Consider the following 19,770-nt stretch of genomic DNA (forward strand, 5'->3'; position numbering starts at 1 on the left):
TTTGTTTGTTTTCTTCTTTCCTTTCTGAGTCCCGGTATTGTTGGTCTGGACTCTGGCGTTTAAAAATTCTGTTGAAACTGCGGTTTCTGTTAGGTCGTTCGTTTCAAATTCTCTTAGTATTTTGTAGTTGTTGTTGTTATCTATCTATATTCTTACTTGAAAAATGTCTTCATTAAGCAGAATAGTGACAATAAAAGAAATTAAATATTACCCCCCACAGTCAGTGATATGTTTTGGCGGTTTACGTTTGTGGTATTTAGTTATTTCGCATTCATGTTTTTCCGACTTTGTCATACTTTTTGTGAAATTGGCGAAAAATTAAGTGTGTAGCTGTAGCAGTACATCCATACCTGAGCACAGTAACGTATTTCCTGAATCAAAATCAACTTATGTGAGGTGACTTATTCGAGATGGTTGGAACACTAGTACCCATATTACTTGAATTTGTAATTTAAAAATCGTCTTTATGTGAGTTTTCACCGTCAACTAACTTTGCCAGCCTTAACTTTCGTGCCTTTTAGCTTTACAGCTCTTTTTACTGTTGTACTTTTGTGTTTTCATGGAGTGTGTTCTGTTTTGATAATGCATATTTAAATTTAATTCATAGAGTATTTTAAAATAATTTTTTGGGAACCTCTGTTTTTATTGTTGTTATTAGAAGTAGTAGTAGTAGTAGTAGCGGAAGTATTTTCCTGAACACCTATTGTATCATAACATCTTGTGCATATTTGTATATATTTGATTGTACTAAATGTGTCATGACATTGCCAAAGAACGAAAGACAGAAAGAAAGAAAGCGCACGGTGTTACTGATTGTGGACTCTAAGGGACGCTGTTGGTCAATATAACATTTTTTTCTTTAACATTATGACACAATCTCCTCCCTCACCGCCGTTGCTCGTCAAGAAAAGCCGATAGTATTCATTATATGGGCTGACAATCGAAGAAAACGCACATCTCCTTCTTTATATCTAAAAGATAGAATACAGTAGTTTATCATTGGTGATATATTAACTTTAGAACCCAGAATAAGTGAAGCGATTTACAATTGCCATAACTATGGATTGCGGATTAAAAGGATACACCCGGTGCATAAAATGGCGCTTTGGCTGTGGACGCAATTGGCATTTCTTCTTGTTCGTTTTTTGTCTGATTCATATGGTCACTGGACATATTCGATACTCTATCCCAGAGGAGATGAAGAAAGGCTCGCTCATCGGTAATGTAGCACAGGACCTCGGCTTGAATCTCAAAAGGCTCCGTTTGGGTCGGGCCCGTATCGTGACCGGCGACAGCATCCAGTACACCGAGCTGCAGACAGACAAAGGGATTTTAGTCGTCAAAGAGAGAATAGACCGAGAGCAGCTGTGTGGAGACACAACCCCGTGCAGTTTCAGCTTTGAGGTAATTTTAGAAAATCCTATGGAGCTACATCAAATCACAGTTGAAATAACGGATATAAACGACCATTCGCCAACCTTCAAACGAAACAGTATCAATTTTGAAATCAGCGAATCAGCCAGTACTGGCGCTCGATTTTCTTTAACCAGTGCAGAAGATCCAGACGTGGGTGTTAACGGACTTAGAGAATATTTTCTGGCCGAGAATGACAATTTTGTTCTTAAACAAAACTCGAATGCAGACGGGAAGAAATACGCAGAGATGGTGCTTCAGAAGCCGCTGGACAGGGAGACAAATCCTACTCTATCTCTAAAGCTAATAGCTGTAGATGGTGGGACTCCGCAGAGATCTGGCACCGTAAATATCGATATAACTGTTCTCGATGTAAATGATAATGCTCCAGTATTCAATCAATCTGTATATAAAGCCACAGTCATGGAAAATTCTCCCCGAGATACTTACGTTACCACTGTTAATGCTAGTGACGCAGATTTCGGGTCAAATAGCATTGTGACTTATTATTTTTCAGATCTCAACAGTGGTCTCAGTGATTTGTTTATGATTGACGAAAAACATGGTATAATTTCAATAACAGGCTTTATTGATTATGAAAAAGACAAAAAATACGAACTTCGAATCGACGCCAGAGATCAGGGAGGTTTAACAGATTCAAGCAAAGTGATAATTGAAGTAACTGATGTTAATGATAACGCTCCTATCATAAACGTTATGTCATTCACTAGTCCCGTGTCCGAGGACTCTCCTCCTGGTACCACTATCGGCATCATAAATGTTAAAGATCTGGACTCGGGTGATAACGGACAAGTAAACTGTAGAATAGAACAAAACGCGCCTTTCAAAATTAAATCTAATTTAAGAAATTACTATACGTTAGTAACAGATACTGTATTAGATCGTGAAAGCGTTTCAGAATATAACATCACAGTTGTTGCGACAGATGCAGGAATACCTCCTCTTTCAACAAAAAGAACCTTTCATTTAAAGGTCTCTGACGTGAACGATAATGCTCCAGTATTTTCTCAAAGTGTTTACAAATCGTTTATCATAGAGAATAACTCTCCAGGCATTTCTGTTCTCACTCTCGGGGCAAAAGATCCAGATGAAAACCAAAACGCCCGGATATCTTATATACTGGAGAACACTAATATTGGTGGAGCTCCAATTTCTGAATATGTTTCAGTAAATGCAGAAAGCGGAGTCGTGCACGCTGTGCGCTCCTTTGATTATGAACAAATCAAACAGCTGTTTTTTGTTGTCAAGGCGCAAGATGGAGGCTCACCTCCTCTCAGTAACAATGTGACTGTGAAACTGATAGTTCAAGACCAGAACGACAACCCCCCTCAGGTTCTGTACCCAGTCCAGACTGGTGGCTCTCTGGTGGCTGAAATGGTGTCTCGTTCAGCAGATGTGGGCTATCTGGTGACGAAAGTGGTGGCTGTTGATGTGGACTCTGGACAGAATGCCTGGCTCTCCTATAAACTGCAGAAAGCCACAGACAGGGCGCTGTTTGAAGTGGGCTTACAGAATGGAGAAATCAGAACTATCCGCCAAGTAACTGATAAAGATGCCGTCAAACAGAGACTGACTGTTATAGTGGAGGACAACGGACAGCCCTCTCGTTCAGCTACAGTCGTTGTTAACGTGGCGGTGGCGGACAGCTTCCCTGAAGTGCTGTCGGAGTTCACTGAGTTGACGCACGACAAGGAGTACAATGACAACCTGACTTTTTACTTAGTCTTGGCTCTGGCTGTAGTTTCCTTCCTATTCATCACGTGTTTAGTGGTTATTATATCAGTCAAAATCTACAGGTGGAGACAGTCTCGCATCCTGTATCACTCCAATCTGCCTGTCATTCCATATTATCCACCACGTTACTCAGACACTTTGGGCACAGGGACTCTTCCACATGTGTACAATTACGAGGTGTGCAGGACGACTGACTCCAGAAAAAGTGACTGTAAGTTCGGCAGAGCTGGTAGTCAGAACGTGTTGATAATGGACCCCAGTTCTACAGGAACGATGCAGCGGATACAGAGTGAAAAGAGCATCCTGGATGAACCAGACTCTCCTCTAGAGGTCAGTTAGAGGATATTTCTATATTTATTCTCGTTCTTTACTTAATTACTCTGATGAAAAGCTTCCCAGCTTTATACATTTCTCAGCACCAAGGACAGCGTCTCAGTTTTCCCCTGCATTTAGGTAGGCCTACAAAGCTTCTGTAAAAGGTCTTACATGGTTACTTTTTAAAGGAATGTCCTCTTATAAAGTGACTGATAGTTTCCAGTTGTTTTCTATATCCAAATGTCTTTGTTTATAGAGTATTGATGATCACACTCCAAGTTTTTGTGCAATGTTTCCTGGCAGTGTTTTACTTGCTTACCATTCGCTTGCCATACTTATGAAGATATTTCAAAGGGACCCTGGAAAGGTAAAATATTAACAAAAGTAGAAACAAGGTATTTGTTTCTTAAAAGCATTCTTACTTTCTTGTGGAGTCCATATGCTCATCCAATGTCTATTCAATTACTCGACTCTTTCATACCGACTTATTTTATAGTACTTATGCTTTCGATGCTGCCTGAGTCACCGTAAGACTTTGCATTCACTGAATGATGTCAGAATCAGATAATCATTACATTAGGACTTATACATCTATAGTTTCCTCTAAGGCAACACTTCTATTTAATTTCACTTTCTTTTGTTTTGTTTGTTTTCTTCTTTCCTGTCTGAGTCCCGGTATTGTTGGTCTGGACTCTGGCGTTTAAAAATTCTGTTGAAACTGCGGTTTCTGTTAGGTCGTTCGTTTCAAATTCTCTTAGTATTTTGTAGTTGTTGTTGTTATCTATCTATATTCTTATTTGAAAAATGTCTTCATTAAGCAGAATAGTGACAATAAAAGAAATTAAATATTACCCCCCACAGTCAGTGATATGTTTTGGCGGTTTACGTTTGTGGTATTTAGTTATTTCGCATTCATGTTTTCCCGACCCTTTCATACTTTTTGTGAAATTGGCGAAAAATTAAGTGTGTAGCTGTAGCAGTACATCCATACCTGAACACAGTGACGTATTTCCTGAATCAACTTATGTGAGGTGACTTATTCGAGATGGTTGGAACACTAGTACCCATATTATTTGAATTTGTAATTAAAAAATCGTCTTTATGTGAGTTTTCACCGCCAGCTGACTTTGCCAACCTTAAATTTCGTGCCTTTTAGCTTTACAGCTCTTTTTACTGTTGTACTTTTGTGTTTTCATGGAGTGTGTTCTGTTTTGATCATGCATATTTAAATTTAATTCGTAGAGTATTTTAAAATAATTTTTTGGGAACCTTTGTTATTATTATTGTTATTAGAAGTAGTAGTAGTAGTAGTAGTAGCGGAAGTATTTTCCTGAACACCTATTGTATCATAACATCTTGGACATATTTGTATTTATTTGATTGTACTAAATGTGTCATGACATTGCCAAAGAACGAAAGACAGAAAGAAAGAAAGCGCACGGTGTTACTGATTGTGGACTCTAAGGGACGCTGTTGGTCAATATAACATTTTTTTCTTTAACATTATGACACAATCTCCTCCCTCACCGCCGTTGCTCGTCAAGAAAAGCCGATAGTATTCATTATATGGGCTGACAATCGAAGAAAACGCACATCTCCTTCTTTATATCTAAAAGATAGAATACAGTAGTTTATCATTGGTGATATATTAACTTTAGAACCCAGAATAAGTGAAGCGATTTACAATTGCCTTTAACTATGGATTGTGGATTAAAAGGATACACCCGGTGCATAAAATGGCGCTTTGGCTGTGGACGCAATTGCCATTTCTTCTTGCTCATTTTTTGTCTGATTCATATGGTCACCGGAAATATTCGATACTCTATCCCAGAGGAGATGAAGAAAGGCTCGCTCATTGGTAATGTAGCACAGGACCTCGGCTTGAATCTCAAAAGGCTCCGTTTGGGTCGGGCCCGTATCGTGACCGGCGACAGCATCCAGTACACCGAGCTGCAGACAGACAAAGGGATTTTAGTCGTCAAAGAGAGAATAGACCGAGAGCAGCTGTGTGGAGACACAACCCCGTGCAGTTTCAGCTTTGAAGTGATTTTAGAAAATCCTATGGAGCTACATCAAATCACAGTTGAAATAACGGATATAAACGACCATTCGCCAACCTTCAAACGAAAGAGCATCAATTTTGAAATCAGCGAAATAGCCAGTGCTGGTGCTCGATTTTCTTTAACCAGTGCAGAAGATCCAGACGTGGGTGTTAACGGACTTAGAGAATATTTTCTGACCGACAATGACAATTTTGTTCTTAAACAAAACTCGAATGCAGACGGGAAGAAATACGCAGAGATGGTGCTTCAGAAGCCGCTGGACAGGGAGACAAATCCTAATCTGTCTCTAAAGCTAATAGCTGTAGATGGTGGGACTCCGCAGAGATCTGGTACAGTAAATATCGATATAACTGTTCTCGATGCAAATGATAATGCTCCAGTATTCAATCAATCTGTATATAAAGCCACAGTCATAGAAAATTCTCCCCGAGATACTTACGTTACCACTGTTAATGCCACAGACGCAGATTTCGGGTCAAATAGCATTGTGACTTATTATTTTTCAGATCTCAACAGTGGTCTCAGTGATTTGTTTATGATTGACGAAAAACATGGTATAATTTCAATAACAGGCTTTATTGATTATGAAAAAGACAAAAAATACGAACTTCGAATCGACGCCAGAGATCAGGGAGGTTTAACAGATTCAAGCAAAGTGATAATTGAAGTAACTGATGTTAATGATAACGCTCCTATCATAAACGTTATGTCATTCACTAGTCCCGTGTCCGAGGACTCTCCTCCTGGTACCACTATCGGCATCATAAATGTTAAAGATCTGGACTCGGGTGATAACGGACAAGTAAACTGTAGAATAGAACAAAACGCGCCTTTCAAAATTAAATCTAATTTAAGAAATTACTATACGTTAGTAACAGATACTGTATTAGATCGTGAAAGCGTTTCAGAATATAACATCACAGTTGTTGCGACAGATGCAGGAATACCTCCTCTTTCAACAAAAAGAACCTTTCATTTAAAGGTCTCTGACGTGAACGATAATGCTCCAGTATTTTCTCAAAGTGTTTACAAATCGTTTATCATAGAGAATAACTCTCCAGGCATTTCTGTTCTCACTCTCGGGGCAAAAGATCCAGATGAAAACATAAACGCCCGGATATCTTATATACTGGAGAACACTAATATTGGTGGAGCTCCAGTTTCTGAATATGTTTCAGTAAATGCAGAAAGCGGAGTCGTGCACGCTGTGCGCTCCTTTGATTATGAACAAATCAAACAGCTGTTTTTTATTGTCAAGGCGCAAGATGGAGGCTCACCTCCTCTCAGTAACAATGTGACTGTGAAACTGATAGTTCAAGACCAGAACGACAATCCCCCTCAGGTTCTGTATCCAGTCCAGACTGGTGGCTCTCTGGTGGCTGAAATGGTGTCTCGTTCAGCAGATGTGGGCTATCTGGTGACGAAAGTGGTGGCTGTTGATGTAGACTCTGGACAGAACGCCTGGCTCTCCTATAAACTGCAGAAAGCCACAGACAGGGCGCTGTTTGAAGTGGGCTTACAGAATGGAGAAATCAGAACTATCCGCCAAGTCACTGATAAAGATGCTGTCAAGCAAAGACTGACTGTTATAGTGGAGGACAACGGGCAGCCCTCTCGTTCAGCTACAGTCATTGTCAACGTGGCGGTGGCGGACAGCTTCCCTGAAGTGCTGTCGGAGTTCACTGAGTTGACACACGACAAGGAGTACAATGACAACCTGACTTTTTACTTAGTCTTGGCTCTGGCTGTAGTTTCCTTCCTCTTCATCACGTGTTTAGTGGTTATTGTATCAGTCAAAATCTACAGGTGGAGACAGTCTCGCATCCTGTATCACTCCAACCTGCCTGTCATTCCATATTATCCACCACGTTACTCAGACCCTTTGGGGACAGGCACTCTGCCACATGTGTACAATTACGAGGTGTGCAGGACGACTGACTCCAGAAAGAGTGACTGTAAGTTCGGCAGAGCTGGTAGTCAGAACGTGCTGATAATGGACCCCAGTTCTACAGGAACGATGCAGCGGATACAGAGTGAAAAGAGCATCCTGGATGAACCAGACTCTCCTCTAGAGGTTAGTTTATCCGTATAACGGACTGTTTGTTTTTTCAAATATATATATATTTTTCCCTAGATTGCAGTATCAAATAACTTCCAGCACCAGGGACAGCGGCTATGTTTTCGTAATGTACCCACGATTATAATTTTCCTATCACATCCTCCGAAGTAATCACTTGCCTGGTCGTATGTTTCTTTCAATTATATGAATAAATCCATGGTCAGTTTTTTCGTTCATACCCCCAAACAGAGTTTGTCCGCATTCTCTTTTTCCTTTTATCATTATCACTGTTGCTATTTGTTGTCCAGGCTGTGTTGGTGTTCTTGACACGGAAATGAGCAGTTCTACAAACGTTTGCTAACACAAAATATTACTCTAAAGCAGAAGCCAGTCATATACTCATATCTTAATAATTGCCTTCTTTTTTTAAATTTTACGTATTTCTAAATGCTTCATCTCATTGCATACGAAAGTTCTCATCAGACCTTACAACAACCGAATTAGTCAATCATCTTATGTATGTGATTTCATTGTACATAATTGAATATTTCCCTTAAAAGTAGCATTTTCTTATGAGTCAGGTAATATTTTTATTTCATTTTAATAATGAGCGGCACAGTTTTTTGAGCAGATGTTTGATTAAAAAAAACATTTTCAATTGAATCTGGATAGATTTTAATTCCCTTTCTGTGAAATGTGTTAAAACATTGATGCTGAAGTTAAAGTATTTCAGTCAGTCTATAGTATTGTCTTTTTCAACTCGTTTCATATTAATCTCCATGCTAGATAAATGCATTCATTTCCGGTTTAACAATTGTTATTTTTAGTTTTATTCAAGCCTCATGTGATTTTTCACATTTTCGACTCTAAGCGACGCTGTTGGCCAGTAAGATGATTTTTTGTGTTACGTTCTCATTCAGTCCATCCCCTCGGTGATCATGACGTGAGGAAGGCTCTCCGTGTGTTGTCCAGTGCGGATTCACAGACTTTCATTTGAAGCATTTAAAGCTTGAGGACAGTTGTAAATGTAACGCCGGCGCTATATACTGGGACGTTTTCTAATACATACAAAGGAAAAAGCTTCCATCCTTTGATCCTTTGATTATTTCCATCGGAGTGATGGCGACATTAAGATCTCTGACCTGCATTTCTTCAGAATGCCGATCATTTTATGAACTGCGACGTCACATAGAACTCCTTCTGTTGCTGCTTCTTGCGGTTAACATGGTAGGTGGTCAAATTCGGTATTCTATACCCGAGGAGATGAAGAAAGGCTCTGTTATCGGTAATGTGGCGCAGGATCTTGGCTTGGATCTGAAAAGGCTCCACTCAGGGCGGGCCCGTATCGTGACCGGAGAAAACGTTCAATACACCGAGCTGCAGACAGACAAAGGGATTCTGGTCGTGAATGAGAGAATAGACCGAGAGCAGCTTTGTGGGGACGTAACGCCGTGTAGTTTCAGCTTTGAACTGATATTAGAAAATCCGATGGAACTACACCCCATAACAATAGAAGTCTTAGATGTTAATGATCATTCTCCGATATTCAAGAAAGCAAATATTATGCTAGACATTAGCGAGTCCGCAAATCTCGGTGCCCGATTTGTGTTAGATAGTGCAGAGGATCCTGATGTTGGAGTAAATGGACTTCAAAATTATGTTTTAACCTCGAACGACAACTTTGTTTTAAAACAGCATGTAAATCCAGACGGGAGTAAATATGCAGAGATGGTGCTTCAGAGGCAGTTGGACCGAGAAAAGGTACCACATCTATCTTTGGAGCTTATAGCAATCGATGGTGGAAATCCTCAGAGATCTGGCACCGTAAATATAGACATTAATGTTTTAGATGTAAATGACAACGCTCCCGTTTTCAAACAGTCTGTTTATAAGGCGACGGTGATAGAAAATGCAGCAAAAGGTACTAATATTGTCACGGTGAATGCTACAGACGCAGATAGTGGATCAAATGGTTACGTCACATATTCAATTTCAAACGTGAAGAGCAATATAGCTGATTTATTGTCCATAGATCAGTTCTCTGGTTCGCTGTTTGTCTCAGGCCTCATAGATTTCGAAAAGGATAAAAAATATGAACTCAGGATAGATGCAAAAGATCAGGGTGGACTAACAGATTCAAGCAAAGTGATAATTGAAGTAACTGATGTTAATGATAACGACCCTATCATAAGCATTATGTCATTCACTAGTCCCGTGTCCGAGGACTCTCCTCCTGGTACCACTATTGGCATCATAAATGTAAAAGATCTGGACTCGGGTGATAACGGACAAGTAAACTGTAGAATAGAACAAAACGCGCCTTTCAAAATTAAATCTAATTTAAGAAATTACTATACGTTAGTAACAGATACTGTATTAGATCGTGAAAGCGTTTCAGAATATAACATCACAGTTGTTGCGACAGATGCAGGAATACCTCCTCTTTCAACAAAAAGAACCTTTCATTTAAAGGTCTCTGACGTGAACGATAATGCTCCGGTATTTTCTCAAAGTGTTTACAGTGCGTTTATTACAGAAAATAACTCACCCGGCGTTTCTCTTCTTACTGTGGGAGCAAAAGATCCCGATGAAAACCAAAACGCCCGGATATCTTATATACTGGAGAACACTAATATTGGTGGAACTCCAGTTTCTGAATATGTTTCAGTAAATGCAGAAAGCGGAGTCGTGCACGCTGTGCGTTCCTTTGATTATGAACAAATCAAACAGCTGTTTTTTGTTGTCAAGGCGCAAGATGGAGGCTCCCCTCCTCTCAGTAACAATGTGACTGTGAAATTAATAGTTCAGGACCAGAACGACAACCCCCCTCAGGTTCTGTACCCAGTCCAGACTGGTGGCTCTCTGGTGGCTGAAATGGTGCCTCGTTCAGCAGATGTGGGCTATCTGGTGACTAAAGTGGTGGCTGTTGATGTGGACTCTGGACAGAATGCCTGGCTCTCCTATAAACTGCAGAAAGCCACAGACAGGGCGCTGTTTGAAGTGGGCTTACAGAATGGAGAAATCAGAACCATCCGCCAAGTCACTGATAAAGATGCTGTCAAACAAAGACTGACTGTTATAGTGGAGGACAACGGGCAGCCCTCTCGTTCAGCTACAGTCGTTGTTAACGTGGCGGTGGCGGACAGCTTCCCTGAAGTGTTTTCGGAGTTCACTGAGTTGACCCACGACAAGGAGTACAATGACAACCTGACTTTTTACTTGGTCATGGCTCTGGCTGTAGTTTCCTTCCTCTTCATCACGTGTTTAGTGGTTATCATATCAGTCAAAATCTACAGGTGGAGACAGTCTCGCATCCTGTATCACTCCAACCTGCCTGTCATTCCATATTATCCACCACGTTACTCAGACACTTTGGGGACAGGGACTCTGCCACACGTGTACAATTACGAGGTGTGCAGGACGACTGACTCCAGAAAGAGTGACGTGAAATATATGCAGCCGATGAGTCAAAGTTTAGTGAGTGTGGATGGAGCTGGAGACGTTGTACCGCAAGTGGATAAGCATCGGCCAGGCAACTTTTCCCAAATGTCTACTTTGGTGAGTGACACTTCAATCAAGTAATCTCTTGCTCTCTCTCTCTCTCTCGCTCCCGCTCTGTCTTATCCTCTGCTTATGTAACCCCCCACCCCCGCTGTTTTTTTTATATTTTGCTCCGGAACGTCACATTCCTTTACTGTCTTTCACTCGCCTTTAGTGTCGCTGTCCCTTGTGCTGAAACGGTCGGTGGTCAGTTTTGAAATTTGTTTCGAAAGGGGAGCATTTTTAAATAAGAAAAATCCAAAGTAGAATACACGATGCAGACGCAACAACAACAAGAGAATTGCAGATAAAATAAAGTAACCACCGTCCGTGGGTCTTGTTTTTCACGGGAGGAATTAAGTGCAGAATACTAATCCCAATCAGCTAAGAGCTTAATAAGTGGTAAAATGTTTTGAAACACTTAAACAATGGCAATACGTAAAGTTTTGCAACTTTAATACTCTATGTAATAAAATAATAAACTTCATATCTTTATTACAATCAACTGTGGTACAATAAGAAATGGGGCAACACTTCAACTTTCGTTGTAAAATGAAAAAAATATAAAAAAAAATCTGACACTCAGCAGAGAACAGATATAGCACAGCTCACTTCCCTTGCTGAACACAGCTACCATTAAATAGAAGTGATTACATATATTTAGTTCCATTTATTTTTATTTATTTAAATTTCTTATGACGTATCAGCAGTGATCTAAAAAATATAGCTGAACTGAAATAAAAAAATTTAAAAAAAGACTTGCAAAATGATTCTGTGGCGCACAATATTGTTAATGTAAGAGCACAGGCTTTATTGATATTGTTAAATAATACGGGATGTATTATTCTTGTTCAATTTACAAATGGATTTAAACTTGCCTTCACTGTTGGATACAACGATTACATGTGTCCTGATCATGTTTATAACACAGACATTACCGTAAATGGGCTCTAAGTGCCGCTGTTGATACATCACTGACTTTCCGTCCAAATCGGTGATGCAGTGGTCCTCCCATACTCAGTGTTTCTCTGCTTGAACGACGCTGCTCTGATCCGTTACGGTAGGGTGTAGAATTCCTGCTGGAATATCCTTGCCTGAAATATGGAAATGTAATTTTTTTTTTAATTTAAATACATCTGTTTGAAATTAAGAAGAGTCACTTTTACTGCACCGTTTTATTTATGATTGCCTCCATGTGGATAATGGCTGACAGAGGCCGACGGCAAGCGCTGGTGTTGATTCTTTGTCTCATCGAGCTGCGCGCAGTGGCTGGTCAGGCTCGGTATTCCATCCCGGAGGAGCAGGCCGAAGGATCGTTTGTCGGAAACATTGCGAGAGATTTAGGCTTGGATGTTGCGAGGCTGATTTCAGGTAAAGCTCGTATTATTACAAAAGGAGGCCGACAGTATGTGGATTTAAACAAAGACAAAGGCATCCTTGTTATTAAAGAGAGAATCGACCGGGAGGAACTGTGTGGAAAGACGACGCCCTGTAGCTTCAGCTTCGAGGTGATTTTAGAAAATCCTATCCAGCTTTATCGCGTGACAGTGGAGGTGACGGATATAAATGATAACAGTCCGTTGTTCCCAAAAGACGAAATCAGCTTGAAAATTGCTGAAAGTGTAGTATCTGGGACTCGCTTCTCATTGGAGAGTGCAGATGACGCTGATGTTGCTAACAATGATATTCAAAAATACACACTTAAACCATCTGATCATTTTAAACTAGAAGTACAAAACCAGCCCGGTGGAGGCAGGTTTGTTGAAATGGTTTTACAAAACCCGTTAGACCGAGAGAAAGAGGAGACTCACAGTCTCGTGCTGATTGCTTCAGATGGCGGGGAGCCACGGAGATCAGGGACAGTGCATATTCATATTACCGTGCTGGATGCTAACGACAACGCACCTGTATGCAGCCAGGCTGTTTATAAAGCAGAAGTCAAAGAGAATTCTCCTGAAGGAACCGTGATAACCACTGTGAGTGCAAATGACCCGGATAAAGGAGTAAACGGACAGGTAACATATTCTATAGCTCATGTCGCCAAAGAGACGAAACAGCTTTTTGAAGTAAATGTTCAAACAGGAGAGATTAAAGTCGCAGGTAAACTCGACTTTGAAAAATCTAAGACTTATCAACTGAACGTGCAGGCTAGTGACCACGGAGGTTATTCAGATACATGTAAAGTCATCATTCAAATAACTGATGAAAATGACAACGTCCCTACAATACAGCTCATGTCATTTTCTAACTCGATATCTGAGGATTCTCCTGCAGGTACAACTATAGCTGTTCTTAACGTGGATGACGAAGACTCTGATGGCAACGGTGCTGTCAAGTGCTCCATTAACTCTGACGTACCTTTTAAAATCGAGTCTTCACTAACGGGATACTACACCATAGTAACTGAAGACTTTTTAGACAGAGAGAGTATCCCTGAGTATAATCTCACCCTAACTGTGTCTGATCAGGGCTCCCCGCCTCTGTCAAGCAGTAAGAACATCAACGTAAAAGTATCTGATGTCAATGACAGTCCACCCAAATTTGATCATTCAGAATACACTAAAGCTGTCGCAGAGAACAACTCTCCTGGACTTTCTGTGTTTACCGTGAGTGCTAATGATGGAGACTGGGGCCAAAATGCCAGAGTTTCTTACTTTTTGCAGGAGAGGGACATTAATGGGCTGGCTGTGTCTTCGCTGGTTTCAGTAAATTCAGATACCGGTGTTATTCATGCAGTGAGATCGTTTGATTACGAGCAGATCAAGTGGTTTGAATTTAATGTAACTGCACGTGATGCTGGATCCCCTCCTCTGAGTTCAGTGGCTACAGTTAAAATAATAGTTCAGGACCAGAATGACAACGCTCCTCAGGTTCTGTACCCAGTCCAGACTGGTGGCTCTCTGGTGGCTGAAATGGTTCCTCGTTCAGCAGATGTGGGCTATCTGGTGACTAAAGTGGTGGCTGTTGATGTGGACTCTGGACAGAATGCCTGGCTCTCCTATAAACTGCAGAAAGCCACAGACAGGGCGCTGTTTGAAGTGGGCTTACAGAATGGAGAAATCAGAACTATCCGCCAAGTCACTGATAAAGATGCTGTCAAACAAAGACTGACTGTTATAGTGGAGGACAACGGGCAGCCCTCTCGTTCAGCTACAGTCGTTGTTAACGTGGCGGTGGCGGACAGCTTCCCCGAGGCGCTGTCGGAGTTCACTGATTTGACCCACGACAAGGAGTACAATGACAACCTGACTTTTTACTTGGTCCTGGCTCTGGCTGTAGTTTCCTTCCTCTTCATCACGTGTTTAGTGGTTATTATATCAGTCAAAATCTACAGGTGGAGACAGTCTCGCATCCTGTATCACTCCAACCTGCCTGTCATTCCATATTATCCACCCCGTTACTCAGACACTTTGGGTTCAGCGACTCTTCCCCATGTGTACAATTACGAGGTGTGCAGGACGTCTGACTCCAGAAAGAGTGACATGAAATATATGCAACCGATGAGTCAAAGTTTAGTGAGTGTGGATGGAGCTGGAGACGATGTACCACAAGTGGATAAGCAACTGTCAGCCAACTGTTCCCAGATGTCTACTCTGGTGAGTGATAATCTAGTCTTTCCTGTTCCATTTTCTCATGCTCAGCACGCACGTTTAAATGTTAGTGAAGGTTTTTAAAAATCGGCTTAGTGTAGCTTTCTGTGGTCCTGATTTTTTTGGTTGACGCATTTTAAGTAATTTTTCAGTACTTACAATCGTCATTCTCCGTATGTGTAGCTACTAAAGCTGGTAGGTCTAAATGCCCCACCAGAAATTTCTTTCGCATACAAGGAGGAGGGGAGCAAGTGAATCAGCGTTCAGGGCACCGAGACTGAGCAGGTCTTAATCACAGCATTTATTCCAGAGAAGGAAGGAAAAACGGAATTAACAAACACATTTTTAAAAGACACTTGTGCAATAAAAAACGTTCTCTGTATGGTAAAATCCCTGCTGACAGGAATAAATATACACTATTCAAGACATAATACAATACGATGTTTCTCATACACTAAAATTCCCCCCACAGTGCCGTGATACCACTGTCCGGCCACGCTCAGACAAGTGTTCCTCGTATTTAGAACCAGGAGAGGAATTCCTTTTCCAAAATAGAGATCACGACAGCCAGAAAGCCAAGGAGCAACTTCATATCTCGGCCCTGTGTCTCTCTGACGGGTGCGTCGCCTCACAGCCCAGCCGCACTCCACACTTGGGGCTCCCGATTACTGCAAACGTGGCCGCCCTCGTAGCAACACCATGAAGCAGGAAGACACTGGCCAGCAACGTTGTCGGCACGGCCGCTGCGACCCTCCTCTGACAGCGCTGCACCCGGCGCACAACAGTGGGGAAAGCGATACTCACATATGCTGTCGATTGGACGCGTCGTCTCCCACTGTCGCCCTTGTTGCTGTTGGGATTTGGTCGCCGCGTTACGCTGGCCGGTCCGTCTCCGAATGACCCGTCGCAACCCACGATCAGGCAGCAGGTCCGTCTTTTCCCACGCTGGCTTTCACGCGTTCCTTTCTCCTGTCTCTGCGCCCACCCTCTCCTTTAATAAGTCCGTTTGGTGGCTAATAGGCCACCTCAGGGTACGCCAACACCTCAAAAGGTGCCTGCTTTTGTCCGCCCAGTCCACAGTGGATTAAAACACGCAATATAAATATCAGGGTAAAACCATGCAAATAAAATCCGTACTGTACGCACTCATACACACTAAGAGCAACACAACACAAACGATGAAACAAACATAAATTTCCACTGTGTGACATATGTTGGGATATTGTTTTTATTTGTACCACTATTTAATTTTTATTTAGTAATGCATGTTACGTGAGGCTGGTCTAAGTTTAAAGTCCTTTTACTTCCATGTCCGTAGTACAATTTCTGACACTTCAAAGCTCCACTCTCTGTGTTTTCATAAAAAAACAAAACAAAACTGGCATTATGCTAACACAGGCCAGATAATTTTTTTTAAATGAAGCTCATATTGTCCACAGTTTTTTATATTATCTTTGATTGGGGTATTCATTAATATTGTAATCAATTATGGGGCGATCGTGGCTCAAGACTTGGCAGTTTGTCTTGTAATCGGAAGGTTGCCGGTTCGAGCCCCGGCTCGGACAGTTTCGGTCTTGTGTCCTTGGGCAAGACACTTCGCCTACTGGTGATGGCCAGAGGGGCCGATGGCGCGATATGGCAGCCTCGCTTCTGTCAGTCTGCCCCAGGGCAGCTGTGGATACAACTGTCGTTTGCCTCACCCAGTGTGTGAGAGTGAATGAATAGTAGAATTGTAAAGCGCTTTGAGGGTCTCGAAAAGCGCGATATAAATGCAATCCATTATTATAATCAAATTGTGACATATGCATTCACCAGTAAACGGTTCATAAATGATTAGCCATTCTTATTTTCTCAAATTGTGTTTCTGATTAACCTAATAACATACGGATCTCTTTAGCACGAGGTCATTTCCATTACAATATGAAAGGGAACAACATAGACTATTGCAAAAGAAATCAAATGAAAATAAACGGGAATTCTGATAAATCAATGGAATATATAGGAAATCTGCTTTTCCTTCTTCTTTCCCCTTCCCCCCAAAGAATCTCTAACTTTATAGAAATAATTACTTTCTCCTCTTTTTTCGTGTTCGCACACTTTTTATTGATTGATTGTACAGATAATCTTCAGTATTTTTGTCTACGGTGGTTATAACGAAATTAAGTTTGCATGGAATTTGAATTAAATGTTATATCACTGTCATCGTATAATTAAGGTATTTATGTAAACATGCTCTGGTTATTTTATGCGCAATATATTGTTTTCTTTGCCTCTATATTAGCTCATTAATTTTATTTAGTAACAAAAAATGACTTTAGATCTAACCTTTTTCAGTAATTCTGCATTTTACTTACATTACCTTGTGTGGGCTCTGAGTGCCGCTGTTGACACGTCACTGAGTATTTGTTCAGACCCTTAATACAGCGGCCCTCCCCTTTGTATTCACTCAGTGTTATAATACTTGGAGCGAAGCTTCTCTGTTCCGTCACGGATTCAAGTGTAGAATCTCTCCTGGAGTCTACTTGCTGAAAATATATAAACGTGTTGAATTTTTGGATTACTAACATCAGTTTGCAGTTAAAAACAATTACTGTGTCTGTAACACTGGATTTATGATCGCCTCTGTGTGGATAATGGCTGACAGAGGCCGACGGCAAGCGCTGGTGTTGATTCTTTGTCTCATCAAGCTGAGCGCAGTGGCTGGTCAGGCTCGGTATTCCATCCCAGAGGAGCAGGCCGAAGGATCGTTTGTCGGAAATATTGCGAGAGATTTAGGCTTGGATGTTGCGAGGCTGATTTCAGGTAAAGCTCGTATTATTACAAAAGGAGGCCGACAGTATGTGGATTTAAACAAAGACAAAGGCATCCTTGTCATTAAAGAGAGAATCGACCGGGAGGAACTGTGTGGAAAGACGACGCCCTGTAGCTTCAGCTTCGAGGTGATTTTAGAAAATCCTATCCAGCTTTATCGCGTGACAGTGGAGGTGACAGATATAAATGATAACAGTCCGTTGTTCCCAAAAGACGAAATTAGCTTGAAAATTGCTGAAAACGCAGCATTAGGCACTCGCTTCTCTCTCGAGAATGCAGATGACGCTGATGTTGGCGTTAATGATATTCAAAAATACACACTTAAACCCTCTGATCATTTTAAACTAGAAGTACAAAACCAGCCCGGTGGAGGCAGGTTTGTTGAAATGGTTTTACAAAACCCGTTAGACCGAGAGAAAGAGGAGACTCACAGTCTCGTGCTGATTGCTTCAGATGGCGGGGAGCCACGGAGATCAGGGACAGTGCGTATTCATATTACTGTGCTGGATGTTAATGATAATTCGCCAGTGTGCAGCCAGGCTGTTTATAAAGCAGAAGTCAAAGAGAATTCTCCCGAAGGAACCGTGATAACCACTGTGAGTGCAAATGACCCGGATAAAGGAGTAAACGGACAGGTAACATATTCTATAGCTCATGTCGCCAAAGAGACGAAACAACTTTTTGAAGTAAATGTTCAAACTGGAGAGATTAAAGTCGCAGGTAAACTCGACTTTGAAAAATCTAAGACTTATCAACTGAACGTGCAGGCTAGTGACCACGGAGGATTTTCAGATACATGTAAAGTTTTCATTCAAATAACTGACGAAAATGACAACGTCCCTACAATACAGCTCATGTCATTTTCTAACTCGATATCTGAGGATTCTCCTCCAGGTACAACTATCGCTGTTCTTAACGTGGATGACGAAGACTCTGATGGCAACGGTGCTGTCAAGTGCTCCATTAACTCTGATGTACCTTTTAAAATCGAGTCTTCATTAACGGGATACTACACCATAGTAACTGAAGACTTTTTAGACAGAGAGAGTATCCCTGAGTATAATCTCACCCTAACTGTGTCTGATCAGGGCTCCCCGCCTCTGTCAAGCAGTAAGAACATCAACGTAAAAGTATCTGATGTCAATGACAGTCCACCCAAATTTGATCATTCAGAATACACTAAAGCTGTCGCAGAGAACAACTCTCCTGGACTTTCTGTGTTTACCGTGAGTGCTAACGATGCAGACTGGGGCCAAAACTCCCGCGTTTCTTACTTTTTGCAGGAGAGGGACATTAATGGGCTGGCTGTGTCTTCGCTGGTTTCAGTAAATTCAGATACCGGTGTTATTCATGCAGTGAGATCGTTTGATTACGAGCAGATCAAGTGGTTTGAATTTAATATAACTGCACGTGATGCTGGATCCCCTCCTCTGAGTTCAGTGGCTACAGTTAAAATAATAGTTCAGGACCAGAACGACAACCCCCCTCAGGTTCTGTACCCAGTCCAGACTGGTGGCTCTCTGGTGGCTGAAATGGTTCCTCGTTCAGCAGAAGTGGGCTATCTGGTGACTAAAGTGGTGGCTGTTGATGTGGACTCTGGACAGAACGCCTGGCTCTCCTATAAACTGCAGAAAGCCACAGACAGGGCGCTGTTTGAAGTGGGCTTACAGAATGGAGAAATCAGAACTATCCGCCAAGTTACTGATAAAGATGCTGTCAAACAAAGACTGACTGTTATAGTGGAAGACAACGGACAGCCCTCTCGTTCAGCTACAGTCATTGTTAACGTGGCGGTGGCAGACAGCTTCCCTGAAGTGCTGTCGGAGTTCACTGAGTTGACACACGACAAGGAGTACAATGACAACTTGACTTTTTACTTAGTCTTGGCTCTGGCTGTAGTTTCCTTCCTCTTCATCACGTGTTTAGTGGTTATTATATCAGTCAAAATCTACAGGTGGAGACAGTCTCGCATCCTGTATCACTCCAACCTGCCTGTCATTCCATATTATCCACCACGTTACTCAGACACTTTGGGGACAGGGACTCTGCCACATGTGTACAATTACGAGGTGTGCAGGACGACTGACTCCAGAAAGAGTGACATGAAATATATCCAACCGATGAGTCAAAGTTTAGTGAGTGTGGATGGAGCTGGAGACGATGTACCACAAGTGGATAAGCAACTGTCAGGCAACTGTTCCCAAATGTCTACTTTGGTGAGTGA

General features: G+C 41.6%; 3 protein-coding genes across 32 annotated transcripts in view; all 3 read left to right on the forward strand.

The window, feature by feature from the left end:
• Positions 1-19,770, forward strand: part of LOC146392385 (protocadherin gamma-C5-like) — a 308,150-nt gene that overhangs the window by 143,722 nt on the left and 144,658 nt on the right. For 2 of the 30 annotated variants that reach the window (XM_084946674.1, XM_084946778.1), the window contains exon 1: positions 8,609-11,163. The exons of 26 other annotated variants lie outside the window; for them this stretch is intronic. In XM_084946674.1, coding sequence (XP_084802800.1) covers positions 8,725-11,163 — 2,439 coding nt within the window. In that variant the 5' untranslated portion in view covers positions 8,609-8,724. Of the gene's footprint in view, positions 1-8,608; positions 11,164-17,058; positions 19,763-19,770 lie in introns of those variants that run through there. 2 more of the 30 variants (XM_084946685.1, XM_084946859.1) reach the window with 2 other exon arrangements.
• Positions 68-3,810, forward strand: LOC146392395 (protocadherin gamma-A5-like). Its single transcript, XM_084947150.1, has one exon. It carries the CDS (start codon positions 1,060-1,062, stop codon positions 3,505-3,507), a length of 2,448 nt encoding a protein of 815 aa, XP_084803276.1. The 5' UTR covers positions 68-1,059; the 3' UTR covers positions 3,508-3,810.
• Positions 3,869-8,253, forward strand: LOC146392396 (protocadherin gamma-A5-like). Its single transcript, XM_084947126.1, has one exon. It carries the CDS (start codon positions 5,182-5,184, stop codon positions 7,636-7,638), a length of 2,457 nt encoding a protein of 818 aa, XP_084803252.1. The 5' UTR covers positions 3,869-5,181; the 3' UTR covers positions 7,639-8,253.

Source organism: Perissodus microlepis, chromosome 2 (assembly GCF_051167445.1).
Source record: "Perissodus microlepis isolate ML-2025 ecotype Zambia chromosome 2, ASM5116744v1, whole genome shotgun sequence".
NCBI classification, from domain to species: Eukaryota; Metazoa; Chordata; class Actinopteri; order Cichliformes; family Cichlidae; genus Perissodus; species Perissodus microlepis.